This window comes from Procambarus clarkii, chromosome 5, assembly GCF_040958095.1.
Source record: "Procambarus clarkii isolate CNS0578487 chromosome 5, FALCON_Pclarkii_2.0, whole genome shotgun sequence".
Taxonomy (NCBI): domain Eukaryota; kingdom Metazoa; phylum Arthropoda; class Malacostraca; order Decapoda; family Cambaridae; genus Procambarus; species Procambarus clarkii.
The window spans coordinates 40697627-40713375 of NC_091154.1; the positions used below are offsets into that span (position 1 = coordinate 40697627).

General features: G+C 43.8%; 1 protein-coding gene across 1 annotated transcript in view; it reads left to right on the top strand.

Moving 5' to 3' along the window:
- The first annotated feature begins 1944 nt into the window (after positions 1 to 1944).
- Hydr2 (abhydrolase domain-containing protein 2) overlaps positions 1945 to 15749 on the top strand; it is a 50097-nt gene continuing 36292 nt past the window's right edge. The window contains exon 1 of the mRNA XM_045750175.2: positions 1945 to 2147. Within this exon, the coding sequence (XP_045606131.1) occupies positions 1993 to 2147 (155 nt within the window). The 5' untranslated portion in view covers positions 1945 to 1992. The remainder of the gene's footprint in view (positions 2148 to 15749) is intronic.

The window sequence follows — 15749 nt, forward strand, 5'->3', positions numbered from 1 at the left end:
AAGCCACCAATGAGGTGGCACGGCCATAAACAGCCCATAACCTAGTTTGTGTTGTTGCTGTTGTTTTAAATTCAGCTACACTGAACAAAAAGTTCCAAGCAGCACGAGCTATTGAGAGCCCGTAGTGGACTTGGCACAGGCGCGGGGCTGTAACCGCTTATTTGTGATTGATTGATGAAGATTAAGCCACCTAAGAGGTGGCACGGGCATGAATAGCCCGTAAGTGGAAGAATTTTTTGGAGTGAATGTGATCTTTGGTTGTGAAAGGATATATACTGCGTGCTGTGCTCGCATTTAAATCATCAGTCAGTGGCTACTATCGCGGGGCGCTTGCTTGTGTTGCATCTGACCATAAATAATCATCATTGAGTTTTTTAACATTAATAGCCCAAATTAGCCCATCTTGCTTTTAAATTAGCCCAAAAAGTAGCAAGTAGCGAAATTTAAAAAATTGGGAGCGCGGAGCACTCAAAAGTAGCCCAATTCGCTACTTGTAGGCCAATCTGGCAACACTGGTGTGCGCCACTCAGTCGACCCAGCCGATATTAGCACCCCTGGGCGAGGCTATAGTGACTGATATGTGACCCTTGATCTTGGCTAGCAGGGCAGGACCTACATAAGGCGAACAGGCATTTTTTTCCTGAAAATAAGAAACCAAACCACACTGAAAAGATCTTATAATTCTAGGTTATCGGTCCATTTTAAGAACTATTTATATATTTGTCTAATATCTGTAAAATGTAATGTCTGTATTTGGCTGGCTGTCCGAGACTGGAGGTTTGGAGCTAACCTCACCCAACGTTCCTAGATAGGGGAGGGGGGGGGAGGGGTAGGGAAGTGTCATAGGCTAGCCAGGTCGGCCCCAATGCCACCTTTTATGAAATATTAGTGTCTATAGTGACCCGCTGTGATTTTCATAGCCTGAAATCGGATTAGTTTTCCATTTTTTCCAGAGGTTTTAGCAGTTTTTCAGCACATTGTAATAAATATTAACTAGTTAATTAGGCTTACAAACAGTTTTAAGGTAAGGTAATTATCAAAACAAGGCACCAAACCGGGAAGGCTATGTACGTAGCACCATCAAAGTTCGAAATAATCAGAGGGCGCTAAATATCACCTAATATTCTTAATACAGTGAACTCCTCATGTTGTCTCTAATTCTTTGATTGTTTTCAAATTCATCTGCATATAGTGAAGTAAAGCACGCGAAAGGTTTAGGTGATAATGTTTAAATTTAGTTAGTTTAATATTGTCCTGAACTTATATTAAATCAGAACTAATTGAAGTAATCTGGCTGGTTGTTAGTAATTAAGCTATTGAGGTGGCCTTAATAACCCTATAGAGATATAGATTGATAGGCTTATATGAGCAACACCAGTTAAGCTAATTAATGTAAATGTTTATAAGCTTGATAATGATAACTTGGATGGTGACTGGAGCAGTAAGAGTGAAGTCTCATCTCTCCCTGCGGGTGTTGACAACAACACATCCACTGCAACACCAGCATCCAGTAAACTATGCAGCCCAATGAATTAATATATAGGTCTATAAGTACTAATGTAATATTAATGTAAATCTGCCTTTAATGTACACATACTATAACACCATATATACAGCTGTTGTCATCCTCACTAATGTCAATTATAGCAGAATGTATGGCACCCGGCATTATCAAACTAAGAGTTGCATAATGCTATAAGTTGCAGCTGGCATCCCACCAGCTTCACGGCCAGACGACGGCCGGCCGGAACCGACGTCATGGCTTTGGAAATACAGTTAATAAACAAATGGCTTTCTATGTACTTGAATAAATTAAAAAAAAAAACATACAATCTAAGATATACTGAAAGGGGGTAGTTTAAGCAACGTTTAGTTTGTAAGCTAAGAGAAGAAGAAACGTTCCCGAGACGGCAATATCTGGCAACGTTTGCTGGCGACTGTCAAAACGGATGACGTCATAGTCAGTGTAACTCCAGCCGTGCCGGGGGGAAGATGTCGGCCGTTGTTGTCTTTGCTGTTTTTCTTCTCATCTGTACAATCTTCAAGTTTCTCAACGTCACCAGCCCTCCTAGGCCTCCTCGGCTAGTATGCAGCGACTCCAAATTCCTAGAGCTCATATTAAAGTACTGCCCACAACTGAATGAAACGTAAGTACAGTTAAAACTTGAAAATGGTTGAGGTGTGAGACTGGCTCCTTCCTGTTGTATGTGTGTGTGTGGGTGGGGCTCCTGTTGTGTGTGTGTGGGCGAGGCTCCTGTTGTATGTGTGGGCGAGGCTCCTGTTGTGTGTGTGTGTGTGGGTGGGGCTCCTGTTGTGTGTGTGTGTGGGTGGGGCTCCTGTTGTGTGTGTGTGTGTGGGTGGGGCTCCTGTTGTGTGTGTGTGTGTGTGGGTGGGGCTCCTGTTGTGTGTGTGTGTGTGTGGGTGGGACTCCTGTTGTGTGTGTGTGTGTGGGTGGGGCTCCTGTTGTGTGTGTGTGTGTGGGTGGGGCTCCTGTTGTGTGTGTGTGTGTGGGTGGGGCTCCTGTTGTGTGTGTGTGGGTGGGTGGGGCTCCTGTTGTGTGTGTGTGTGTGGGTGGGTGGGGCTCCTGTTGTGTGTGTGTGTGGGTGGGCGAGGCTCCTGTTGTGTGTGTGTGTGTGGGCGAGGCTCCTGTTGTGTGTGTGTGTGTGGGCGAGGCTCCTGTTGTGTGTGTGTGTGGGTGGGGCTCCTGTTGTGTGTGTGGGTGGGCGAGGCTCCTGTTGTGTGTGTGTGTGAGGGCGAGGCTCCTTATGTGTGTGTGTGGGCGAGGCTCCTGTTGTATGTGTGTGTGTGGGTGGGGCTCCTGTTGTGTGTGTGTGGGTGGGCGAGGCTCCTGTTGTGTGTGTGTGTGTGTGTGGGTGGGGCTCCTGTTGTGTGTGTGTGTGGGTGGGTGGGGCTCCTGTTGTGTGTGTGTGTGGGCGAGGCTCCTGTTGTGTGTGTGTGTGGGTGGGGCTCCTGTTGTGTGTGTGGGTGGGCGAGGCTCCTGTTGTGTGTGTGTGTGTGTGAGGCTCCTGTTTGTGTGAGGCTCCTGTTGTATGTGTGTGTGTGGGCGAGGCTCCTGTTGTGTGTGTGTGTGTGTGTGTGTGAGGGTGAGTTCTATATAGTAGGTATATAAAAACACGGGCATTTTCGAATGGAATTTAGTCAAGTTTTCAAAGCAATCGGTAAAGAGCTTTCAGAGATTTCCCTCACTTGAAAATTCACATAAAAAACACATTTTCAAAAAAGCATGTCACAGATGTGACATCTATATAGTAGGTATATAAAAATACGCACATATTCGAATGAACGTCGTGTCAATTTCAAAGCAATCGGTGAAGAACTTTCGGAGATTAGCGATTTTGAACAAAACTAGCATTTACATTTCTTTATATGAATTTATTTATTTGCTTATATACAAGAAGGTACATTGGATTTATTAGTGAACAGAGACTTGAAGTTTTACATTCTTGTAACGCCACTAGCACGCATAGCGTTTCGGACAGATCCTGAATCTAACGTAATTTTAAGAAGATAATTTCTTGCAAATTTAAAAAAAAATGTTTGCAGGTACATTGTAAGAAAAGTATAAAAATACATTGTAAATAGGTATAAAAATGCATTGCAAGAAAATATATAAAAATACTATATAAGAAATTTGAAAAAAAAGTAGGTACATTTTAGCATAATTTGAGGATTATTACAAGATATAATGAAGCAAACTGTGTGTGTAACATGATATAAGATAACAGCAATGGTTACGATGGTAAAGTTGTATGGCATAGGTACATATATTGGGGAATTGGGTAGCACTAAATACAGTGCGAGTTTCAAGTACTATTTAGGAAACTATGAAGATGAAATTAGATTCTTTTTTGGATTTATTTTTGAATAAGGCAAAAGTTTGACAGCATTTCATTAACTTTTCAGCTTTTCATTTCAGGAAATTAATACACATTTCCTTTCAACAGGTAACTTTATATTTCCAAAACTAAGATGCGTGTTATAAATAATCTCTTGCTAGTATCGCTTATTGGACAAGATAATAATACTAATAGGCTACTGCTGAAGCTCTATATTATGTTGGACTATCGAGATGCCTTTGACGCACAAGCTATTGTGGTTCGTAGTTAGTAGTTAAGACTAGCAGAAAACGAACGTGCATGCGTGATATATAGTGATGGAGCACTAAACATTAAAGGGGGATGATTACCAAACCATACACTAGAAGGTGAAGGGACGACGACGTTTCGGTCCGTCCTGGACCATTCTCAAGTCGATTGTCACAATCGACTTGAGAATGGTCCAGGACGGACCGAAACGTCGTCGTCCCTTCACCTTCTAGTGTGTGGTCTGGTCAACTTACTTTAGCCACGTTATTGTGACTCGTCGCCTGCATTAAAGGGTGGATTTTTTTTTGTGGAGCTTCACTTCAGCTTTCCATGAAAGTACTGACGCTGTTTGGGTTTAATTTCTGAGCATTTGATGTCTTCCGCAACGGCTCACTTGATTAATTAATGGAAAGGTCAGAGTATATATTTTGTGGCTGTTTTTAGCATACATGGATCATCAATATTTTTGGCAACGTTAGCATGTGTTGATGGTAATTAATGAAGCTGGTGAATGTACTGGAATATAGACCACAAATGTAATGTACGTTAGGCTTATATCGAGCCCCCCCCCCCCCCTCCTCCGCCACAGGTCGAATTACTGACTCTGCCCAGGCTGCAACCCCCATAGCAAGCTGACTAACTCCTGAGTACCTACTCACTGCTAGGAAAACAGAGGCATTAGTGAAAGGAAATGTGCCCAACCATTTCTGTCCCGCCCAGGATTCGAATTCGAAATTCTCGATTGTGCGTCGAGAACGAACCCGACTGTACTACTGGGACCCTTATGAGTATGAGACGTGCCTCACATTATATCTAAGTTGGAACATTTTTCATTCTCATTATATTCCAGCTTACTGTTGCTGCTTTTAATTGTACCCCTACTTGGGGTTCACTAGGAATATCCCAAATCTTACATGGTACTTTTACCTCCAGGACAATTCTAGCATTATACGAAACTCCTCCCCTTCCCCCCCCCCCCCCTCTTTGCAACATATGAGGGGGAGGAATCTCTACTGTATAACCTATTCATCCGATCTTTACCGACATTATAATGCGTACATAGCTGCCTCTGTACATACAATAAGTGATCACCTTTCAGTGATCACTTATTCATTCACACTACACTCCTCTACGTCTGTATAATGTCTTCCCAGATGATTTTGATTAGTTTATTGTGCACCCCATACTCATCCTGTGAGCGGTAGCGCAAAAGCATTACAGAGGGCACAAAAGGTCTTTATCAGACCTCATCTTAGATTATTTCATAAACAATTTCATGGAGACAGGTCCTGGATAGACTAGGGACAACGGATGGGCAATTTCGACAAAAAGTTAATGAGTTTCGCAAAGAAAATAAAAGCACAACATAATTCACTACACACTGTCATGTTCATGATACACGCATCTATATATTTTGGGGGAATTTTCATTGAGCGTTTGACAAGACAAATGGGATAATTACACTTGACTATCACGCACACCCTCAGAAGAAATCAGCCAGCAAGGATAAAAGAAACGCCCCCTTAAGAAGGTGGACTGAGCTAGTTGACCAGACCACACACTAGAAGGTGATGGGACGACGACGTTTCGGTCCGTCCTGGACCATTCTCAAGTCGATTGTCACAATCGACTTGAGAATGGTCCAGGACGGACCGAAACGTCGTCGTCCCTTTACCTTCTAGTGTGTGGTCTGATCAACTTACTTTAGCCACGATTTTGTGACTCTTCGCCTATATTGAGCTAGAAATTACAAGCTGTCATATACTCATTTATGTTGATATGCCCGAGTAAATTATGCTTCAGTACACGAGTTATTTTTACTCACCTATTTTGGCAGAGTTATCATGTAATTCATCTCATAACATTGACTAAGGGGTCACTAATGATTCAGATGTTTAATTTCTGAATCATTGAAACTTAATCATGATTGAAACTTAAGAAAATTTCAAATTGTCTTAGTGCATGATATGTCCCCGAGGATGAGGTGAAGGTGACGAGGTGAAGACAGGCATCACTTGTAGGTTCACTATATCTTGTCACTCTCCTCCACAGATCTCCAGTATCATCTTTTGATACTGGTAATGGCTCAAAAGGGCCACCACTTACGGGCTATTCATGCCCGTGCCACCTCTTGGGTGGCTTAATCTTCATCAATCATCAATCTTGTCACTCTCCTGTTAGCATGAGGGCTGGTGCAGTATGATGTGTGTTCTGTTGTGTTCAGGAAATTACCAGTGTCATTTGGTGCTATTGATGCGTAACTTGGTTAGCTTTATGTATAATGCCTTGCTTTATGTCGGTTATTTTGTTGATGCCAGAATATGTCTGGTTATGTATAGAGGCTACAGGTTCCTTAATAGGGTCTTGTTGCTTGTGCATTGTTAGGTGTCTTGAGAGAGATGTTGTCTTGCGTATATTTTGAATTTGTTGGGGCTAAAAGTGGGCATGTGAAGGCATAGACAACATCGTCTCATTTTCATTTTTATTATTCATTTCGACTTGTTTTTGAGAGAGAGATATATACAAGAGTTGTTACATTCTTGTACAGCCACTAGTACGCGTAGCGTTTCGGGCAGGTCCCTGGAATACGATCCCCGCCGCGAATTTAAATTTTTTTTAATTTTGCCCCGTGGGGCGAGTTTATTGGGCAGCGCCACTCAAGCTCGGTTTCTCCGAGAATTGGGTTCTAGGCTCATTGACATTAACAGAGACCCAAGAGCTGCAAATTTCCAGTTTCAGCTCATCGGTGTTGACGATCCATAGAGGAAGCGCTGGCTGTGTCCTCGGTTTCTGTCCGGAAGCTGAGGAGCTCCAAAAGATCCAAAACCTCAAACCTTTCAGTGGACAACTGAATTTACTGTGACATTCTCGTAGATGTTTGTAGATAAGTAGACAGCCCCCGTGGTGTAGTGGTTATGACGCTCGCCTGGGGTTCCACCAGCTTTGTCCTGGGTTCGTATCCTGGCCGGGGAGGATTTACTGGGCGCAAATCCTTAACTGTAGCCTCTGTTTAACTCAACAGTAAAATGGGTACCTGGTTGTTAAACGATTCTTCCCGGGGATCATATTCCAGGGACCATTGGATTAAGGTCCTGCCCGAAACGCTACGCGTACTGGTGGTTGTACAAGAATGTAACAACTCTTGTATATATAAAAAAAAAATAAACAAATCTCAAGATAATTCTGAATAATAATATCGTAATAAAGCTGGGCCTAAACGTGTCAGATTAAGCATTAAAGGCCTAATCCCAAGTGGAATAAATGTTAAGTCATCACTTATCAAGATTAATAAATTATAGATATCGAGGGTGATAAATAAAATATTTTAGAGAACATTCGTGTCATGCATTAATTTTCACGTGTACTGGTTGGTGCCGGAATGCTGGCTGCCAGTGGTGTATTGGTAGCTCCTGGTTACTGGTGTGTTGGTAGCTCCTGGTTACTGGTAGCTCCTGGTTACTGGTGTGTTGGTAGCTCCTGGTTACTGGTGTGTTGGTAGCTCCTGGTTACTGGTGTGTTGGTAGCTCCTGGTTACTGGTGTGTTGGTAGCTCCTGGTTACTGGCGTGTTGGTAGCTCCTGGTTACTGGTGTGTTGGTAGCTCCTGGTTACTGGTGTGTTGGTAGCTCCTGGTTACTGGTGTGTTGGTAGCTCCTGGTTACTGGCCGGGAGTGGTCGCCCGGCACCTCGACACTGAAATGCGCAATACCCAGAACCCCGCAATGTGATCAAAGTAATTTGCTTTACATAGGCTTAAATGCTCAACTAATCATTGGCAAAATTGGTAATTGGAACTCGGAGTTTCTGGGTTATGAGCCGAGGACGTCGACCACTGTGCTACAGGACCCCCCCCCCTTGTACTCTGTGGGAACATATCAGCAGCGCAGACCATTTCATTACTTATTCATTGCTGGCCGCTCTGACTCAACATTCAGCTGCTCTAAACATTTCTGCTCTACATTTATTACCGCTGGTCCTCTCGCTCTCTAGAAGCAACTGGTTCACACTCAGTGTTCCAGTAATTATTGACCTCGTGGTGGTGGCTCGTGGCATGGTCATTTAAAATGGCGCGATTTTGAATATTTTGTTTGGTAATTTATTGTTGTTACAATGTAGTCATATCAGTTTAATTAAATTGAATTTTATATATACGACCGTACAGTATTTTTATATTTTTTATCGATTCATTTAATAAAACGGATTAACAAGACCCTTCGGAATCGTGGGTATATTATTAGACTGTAATGGTGGTAATATATTTATTTATTTATTTATTTATATACAAGAAGGTACATTGGGATTGTGAGGATACATAGCATAGTAATTAATATATACATTAATATATACATATAATATATTAATATATACATTAATATATACATATAATATATTAATATATACATTAATACATACATATAATATATTAATATATACATTAATATATACATTCGTGCATGTACACTTGTAGTTGAGGTGCAGGTGTGATGTGCGCACACCCACACATCCACACAACGAGAGACCCGTAGGATTACCAATATACCAAGAAACATACCTATATACACACACTAGAGAGAGGAGCGCAGCATGGAGGCAATATTACTAATCGTGAAGGGCCTCCTGCATCACACAGGACCCAGACACTGTACAACGCCCGCGTTCAAATTCTCTGCACGGGAAACGTCCTCTGCTCGGAGATCTTTGTGGGATACTATTACCAAACGCCATAGTTCTTTTTTTATCGGTTACACTTGATTGGAAGAGGAGGTAGACAGCTGCGTGTATTTCGTAAACGATATACGCATGGGATTTGTACACGTACATTCGTGAGTCATTGGAGTTACTCGGCACACACCATTCAGTACCAGGACAAGGTAGCATAGGTGAGAGGTACCGGGAAGTGGCTTACCTTTCAAGTTGTCAAAGGGGCATTGTTCAACAGAGAGATATGATACGGGGATATCATGCACGATAAGGAACCTTTTACGGCATTTGGGAGTAAAGGTGAGAGTTTTGTACAAGACACTTATCTGTTACACGTGATTGGAAGGGGGGGCGGTAGATAGTTGTCTTACTGTGTACACGATATACGCATGGCTTGGTATACATTTTTTTTTTGAGATATATACAAGAGTTGTTACATTCTTGTAGAGCCACTAGTACGCGTAGCGTTTCGGGCAGGTCCTGGAATACGATCCCCGCCGCGAAGAATCGTTGAATTCATTACATACATTCGCGAATCATTGGAGTTACTCGCCACACATCATTCAGTACCAGGACTGTAAAGTACAAAGTAGTTATATGGGTGAGAGGTCAATTTTCTTTATTATGCACCCCATACCCATCCCGTGGGCGGTGGTGTAAAGGATTACAGAGGCACATAATCGGTTCAGGAACTGAACCCTCTAGTTCGTTTAGCTAAGCAAATAAAAAAATTTTGACGCTAGTTACAAAATTATTAATGTTGTATATACATGTACACATTCTCATACCATACATATATGTACATATATGTATACATATATACATACATATCACCCCCACAAATACACACATCAATAATCTTTTGTGTCACAAGTGATCAACAAGAGGCTCACAACAGTCACTATACAAGGCACTTTACATCTATGGTGAGTCACACAGTTACTAGTCTTGCTCCACACCCACCCAACTGGGCGGCAGCTTTACAGTCATGTGCATGCTGCACCTACAGTAAGCAAATTTTGGATACTTCGCTAAGATTTCGGGCAGCACATCATTATGAATGAAATACTTACATATTTCTTGAACACTATTGATGGTGTTATCTCTAAATTCCACGATATTTTTCACATTCCATTATATGACGCAAAGTATGCGAATAGTTCTGCTGACAGAGTTTACATTTAGTCAAATCTTCATCAGATGTTACAAACTCCCAGAGGTACTTGTAGCCGAGCCTAAGCCTAGCAGTGGTAACATCTAGAAGTCTGCTAACGTTATTGGATGACCCATAGACGTGCGGTTCTTCCTGCATAATAGAATGATCATAGATGGAGTAACTGGTGTGAATTTCACTTTGCCTCAAGTCTCCGAAATTTAGTTGATGTTCCTGGGATATTGCTGCCCTCAGGCTGCTTAAAGGCAGTCCAAGTTGGTAATCAGTTCTCTCTTTACGAGCAAAAGTCTTGGCTAACTCATCAGTTCTATCATGCATTCGGAGACCAATATGGGAAGGAATCCACAAGAGTGAGAGGTGCCGGGAAGTGGCTTACTTTTCAAGTTGTCAAAGGGGCATTGTTCAATAGAAAGATATGATACGGGGATATCATACACGATAAGGAACTTTTTATGACATTTAGGAGTAAAGGTGAGAGATTTTTGTACGAGGCGGAGTGGTATGGTGAGAAAGATAAACTTAGATATATTGACATGTATAGATGAAGGAATTGGGGGAATGAGTTAGTGAAGAGGAACGAGAGAGGGAGGGAGGGAGGGAGGGAGGAGGGTAGACAGTGAGTGTGTAACAGACAGCTAGGAGCACTGGAGACCATTGAGCTTCATCAGTAAGCCTTAAATATGCTCTTCCCTTGTTAGCGTGTGCGTGGGAGGGGATGCAAGGTACGGCTGGGTATTGCTGTGTGTAAACACACCACTGTGAATGAGGTGAGAGCGTCAGGAATGCTAACACTAAACATTTTGAGTGTTTATTCCACTAAAAAACTACACCCCCACACTACACCTGGCGCCCGTGACTACACCCCCACACTACACCTTCGCGAGTTACACTGTGACTGTAACAACTTACGTTACAGCTACTGTGTTCTGCCAGTGTTTATAGTGTCTACCTTGACCAGCCAGCTCGGCTCTATGCACCACGTGTTAGTGTATACATTTCCATTTGTTTTTGCTGGAAAGCGGTTTGTGTATATTAAAGTCCCAGGATGTGTGTGTGTGTCTGACGATTAAAATACAAATTAGACACTGGGGGGACAAACCAGACAAGGTCATTTGAATTTAGATTGTTTCACGAGAGCAAGTGGAAGGTGGTAGGAAAAGGCGGGACAGGTGGTGGGATCCCATGGCCACCGCTGGGGTACCCGGGGCGTGCTGCAGGGCAGGTTGGTACTGCTTCTGCTGTTTATGTGTACAAGTATTTGTCAAAATTTTACACTTGCATCATTCTTTGCGTCCGTGTTATGTACGTCAACTTGTTAGACTGCTGCCAAATATGAATACGGCTTGTGAAAGCGCGCAGTGGTATTTAATGGTTATCAAGAAAGTTGCCAAAAGTGACCAACCTTGACTTATCATTCTTGTCAGGCCGCCTGTACCAGCGGCGCTCGCTGGTTGATGACCCCTTGAGATCTCTCCAGCATGTAGACAAAGTATTTATTTCATCCCCGTAAAGGAAGAGTAAATAGACGTGGCGCGAAATAATGCATAGACCGCCATCAACAGTATTGACCAAGGCTCCCGAACGCTTGCACGTGTCGTTTGGCTTTTGTTTTGGCGTGTCGTTGCCATAGAAACCGACGTAAATGACGTAATCCTCTGCTCGAAAGATATTAATTTTGTACGTGTCAATTCGTGCCTGTGAATTATATACTTTTTTGTCGAATGTATGTATTTATTTTATGGTCACATTAATCGCATTAGCGTTTTGTGAAACCGAATGATGATAAATGTTGTGTTAAACTCGCGTCTATGAAACCGTTTCTTATCGGGCGGCGGACCTTCACCACTGCGCCTCCACTCAAGTGGTGAGTTGATCTGGTGACGAAGGGCGTGATGTGTGACCTTGGGGAGGTGAGGGAGGTGGTGATTATGTGGGTGTGGGACTGTGGTGAGGGGGGGGGGGAGGTGCCAGTGACGGGGCGTAATGCCTGTATCATTGGAATGATAGGTGCTGGTGAGGGCCAGTGATGACGAGGTGTACCACCACCATCCACGTGATCTGTGGGTACATGACCCAGCGGGGTCAGGGGTACCTGATTGTGCGCGCTTCTGTGTTGATTCCTTTGCGCAGGGCTGTCTGTGCTCCCTACACGCAGGGCTGTCTATCGCAGGGCCGTGTGTCCTCTACACGCAGGGCTGTCTGTCCCTCCCTACACTAATCCTCTTAACCTTCACCTGTTGCTGACTACAGATTCAAATCACCTGTTGCTGCTGGGACCCTGGGAAGGGCCGCTGATCATTGTCTTGCAGGGAATATTTATTTTGTATATATTTTGGCTCTACTATGGGGACAGATAAGGGTCCCCGGCTGTCCCCTTATCTCTCTCTTTCCCCCTTTTCCCTGTCCTCGACGAGGCCACTAAAGTGTTAGAGGCCCTCAGGTAAATTCATGTAAAAGATGGCGATAAGTTCAAATTGTAGAGAGAACATACCAATAAAAATTACCTCGTTCACTTTCACTATCAATATAGTATACAGACCACTCCCCCTTCCCCAACCCAGTCATCCGACGGGTGTAATGTAGTGTGTGGATGGCACACACACGAGCGGGAAGGCATGTGGGAGGTATGACGGGGGGGGGGGTTAGGGGGATACGTACACAGGTCGATGGTTGGCATAAACACTTCACGGAACCGGACAACACAGCTGGTTAGCACTGGAATAATAATAATTCCGAGGGGCGCGCATACTCCGGAGTGGGAGAGGGCCAGGTCATAGCCAGGCTGATCCGGTAACTCCTCCAAAAACCTGGCATATACCTGCGAGTTATTTTTTTTTTTTATATACACGTGGGTACAGGAACATACGACTGCTAGAATCCTGTAAGCAGGCTGAGAGCTGTCTCGTCTCATAACTCGTGATCAGCCTTTCCTACTAGTTTCCCTGGAATACGACCTGCCAATCGTTTAACAACCCAATCACTACTGGGTGACCTAAGGCGTACATTTAAGGAGTCTGTCCTCTCCGGCCAGGATAGGAACCTAGGTTAAGTCGCTGGCGAAGCGTGGGGCGAGTGTTACCACTGCGCTACTGGTGAAAATTATAAACACCAAGTCAACGGGAGACATACAACAAGAACACATACATGACAACATTCATCTGATAACAAATGTCATATCATTAATGCAAACACTCAAACGTCAAGGCCGTCGGGTACTTATCAACTGGGTGCCAAGTCATATGGGAATAATAGGAAATGACATTGTAGACGAAGCTGCAAAACTTGCAATTAAGAGAAGAAATGTTGACATTTATATACCACAGTCTATCACAGATTAAGAAAGTAATTAGAAATAGAGCAATGCAGAAGATGTACAGTGACCACAACACAGCAGTTGCAACATCAAGATCTGCGGGTTGGTACAAGAATTCAACCAACTACGAACCACTTAGTTTGATGAAAGGGAGAAGTAGAGCAACAGAAGTACACTTACATCGCATCAGGCTTGGATACCCATGTGCATGGGAAACAGGCTTATAGGTTCCAATTCAATTTCTTTATTATGCACCCCATACCCATCCTGTGGGCGGTGGTGTAAAGGATTACAGAGGCACATAATCGGTTCAGGAACTGAACCCTCTAGTTCGTTTAGCTAAGCAAATAACAATCTTTTGACGCTAGTTACAAAATTATTAATGTTATATATACATGTACACATACTCATACATACATGTACATATAAATATACGTATACATATATACATACACATACATATTTAATCACCCACACAAATACACTCATCAATAATCTTTTGTGTCACAAGTGATTCAGTAAGAGGCTCACAAGTCACTATATACAAGGCACTTTACATCTATGGTGAATCACACAGTTATTATTCTTGTTCCACACACCCACCCAACTGGGCGGCAGCTTTACAGTCATGTGCATACATTACCTACAGTAAGCAAATTCCAGAAGATGAAAGGAAATATCAGCACTGTGGAGAAATGCCCGAGAGACCACCGGAACATTATCTAAAACAGTGCACAGTTACAACCCAAATAAGAGTTCAGCGTAAATTCAACAGAACAGAAGTTGTTAAACGCATGGAGCAAAATCTTACCGAAGCGACCATACGAGTCATAAATACTCACACTCCGCCCAAGTAAAACAGAAACAAGCAACACTTAGAGGGCCAGCCAGAGGCTTAGGACCCGTGCAGGAATTTCCCTGGCCCCCCCCCCCCTCCACAAAAAACGGGAGGCAAGACGGTATTCACTAAGGGTAACCTACATGTACTAAGCAAGTGCTTATAAGGAAAGATAGACTCGTTCGTCATTCAGGTAAACTAGCGCGCTCTTGTGTCAGGTAAGTCCACTACGGGCTCACCATAGGCCGTGCTGCTTGCCCCGCACCTGTGCCAGGTAAGTTACGGGCTCACCATAGCCCGTGCTACTTGGAACTTGTTCCTAGTAGCTGAATCTATAACAACATTGAACACATTGGCATGTGAACTACCTTGCATGATGTGCAGTTTTAGGTCAAGGATGGCATGCGTGCATATTTGTCTCTGATGTACAGTATATGTTTATATCGTGAATTTATCATGTCTCAGGGGCCACCGCCAGGGCTAGATTTTTGTAAGAAAACGGTGTTTGTGTTTCAAGTAAAATTTGGGACATTATAAATGGTTCAAGAATCATAAGCATTCGACCAATCAAGGAATTGTGTTCGAAATAACGCGCATTTTGAACACACAACTTCATAACGGTCGTCAGGGCACGGAGTTGTCTTCATATAACGGTCGTCAGGGCACGGAGCTGTCTTCATATAACGGTCGTCAGGGCACGGAGTTGTCTTCATATAACGGTCGTCAGGGCACGGAGCTGTCTTCATATAACGGTCGTCAGGGCACGGAGCTGTCTTCATATAACGGTCGTCAGGGCACGGAGCTGTCTTCATATAACGGTCGTCAGGGCACGGAGTTGTCTTCATATAACGGTCGTCAGGGCACGGAGCTGTCTTCATATAACGGTCATCAGGGCACGGAGCTGTCTTCATATAACGGTCGTCAGGGCACGGAGTTGTCTTCATATAACGGTCGTCAGGGCACGGAGTTGTCTTCATATAACGGTCGTCAGGGCACGGAGTTGTCTTCATATAACGGTCGTCAGGGCACGGAGTTGTCTTCATATAACGGTCGTCAGGGCACGGAGTTGTCTTCATATAACGGTCGTCACGGCACGGAGCTGTCTTCATATAACGGTCGTCAGGGCACGGAGCTGTCACCATATAACGGTCGTCAGGGCACGGAGTTGTCTTCATATAACGGTCGTCAGGGCACGGAGTTGTCTTCATATAACGGTCGTCAGGGCACGGAGTTGTCTTCATATAACGGTCGTCAGGGCACGGAGTTGTCTTCATATAACGGTCGTCAGGGCACGGAGCTGTCTTCATATAACGGTCGTCAGGGCACGGAGTTGTCTTCATATAACGGTCGTCAGGGCACGGAGCTGTCTTCATATAACGGTCGTCAGGGCACGGAGCTGTCTTCATATAACGGTCGTCAGGGCACGGAGCTGTCGTCATATAACGGTCGTCAGGGCACGGAGCTGTCACCATATAACGGTCGTCAGGGCACAGAGTTGTCTTCATATAACGGTCGTCAGGGCACGTAGCTGTCTTCATATAACGGTCGTCAGGGCACGGAGCTGTCTTCATATAACGGTCGTCAGGGCACGGAGCTGTCTTCATATAACGGTCGTCAGG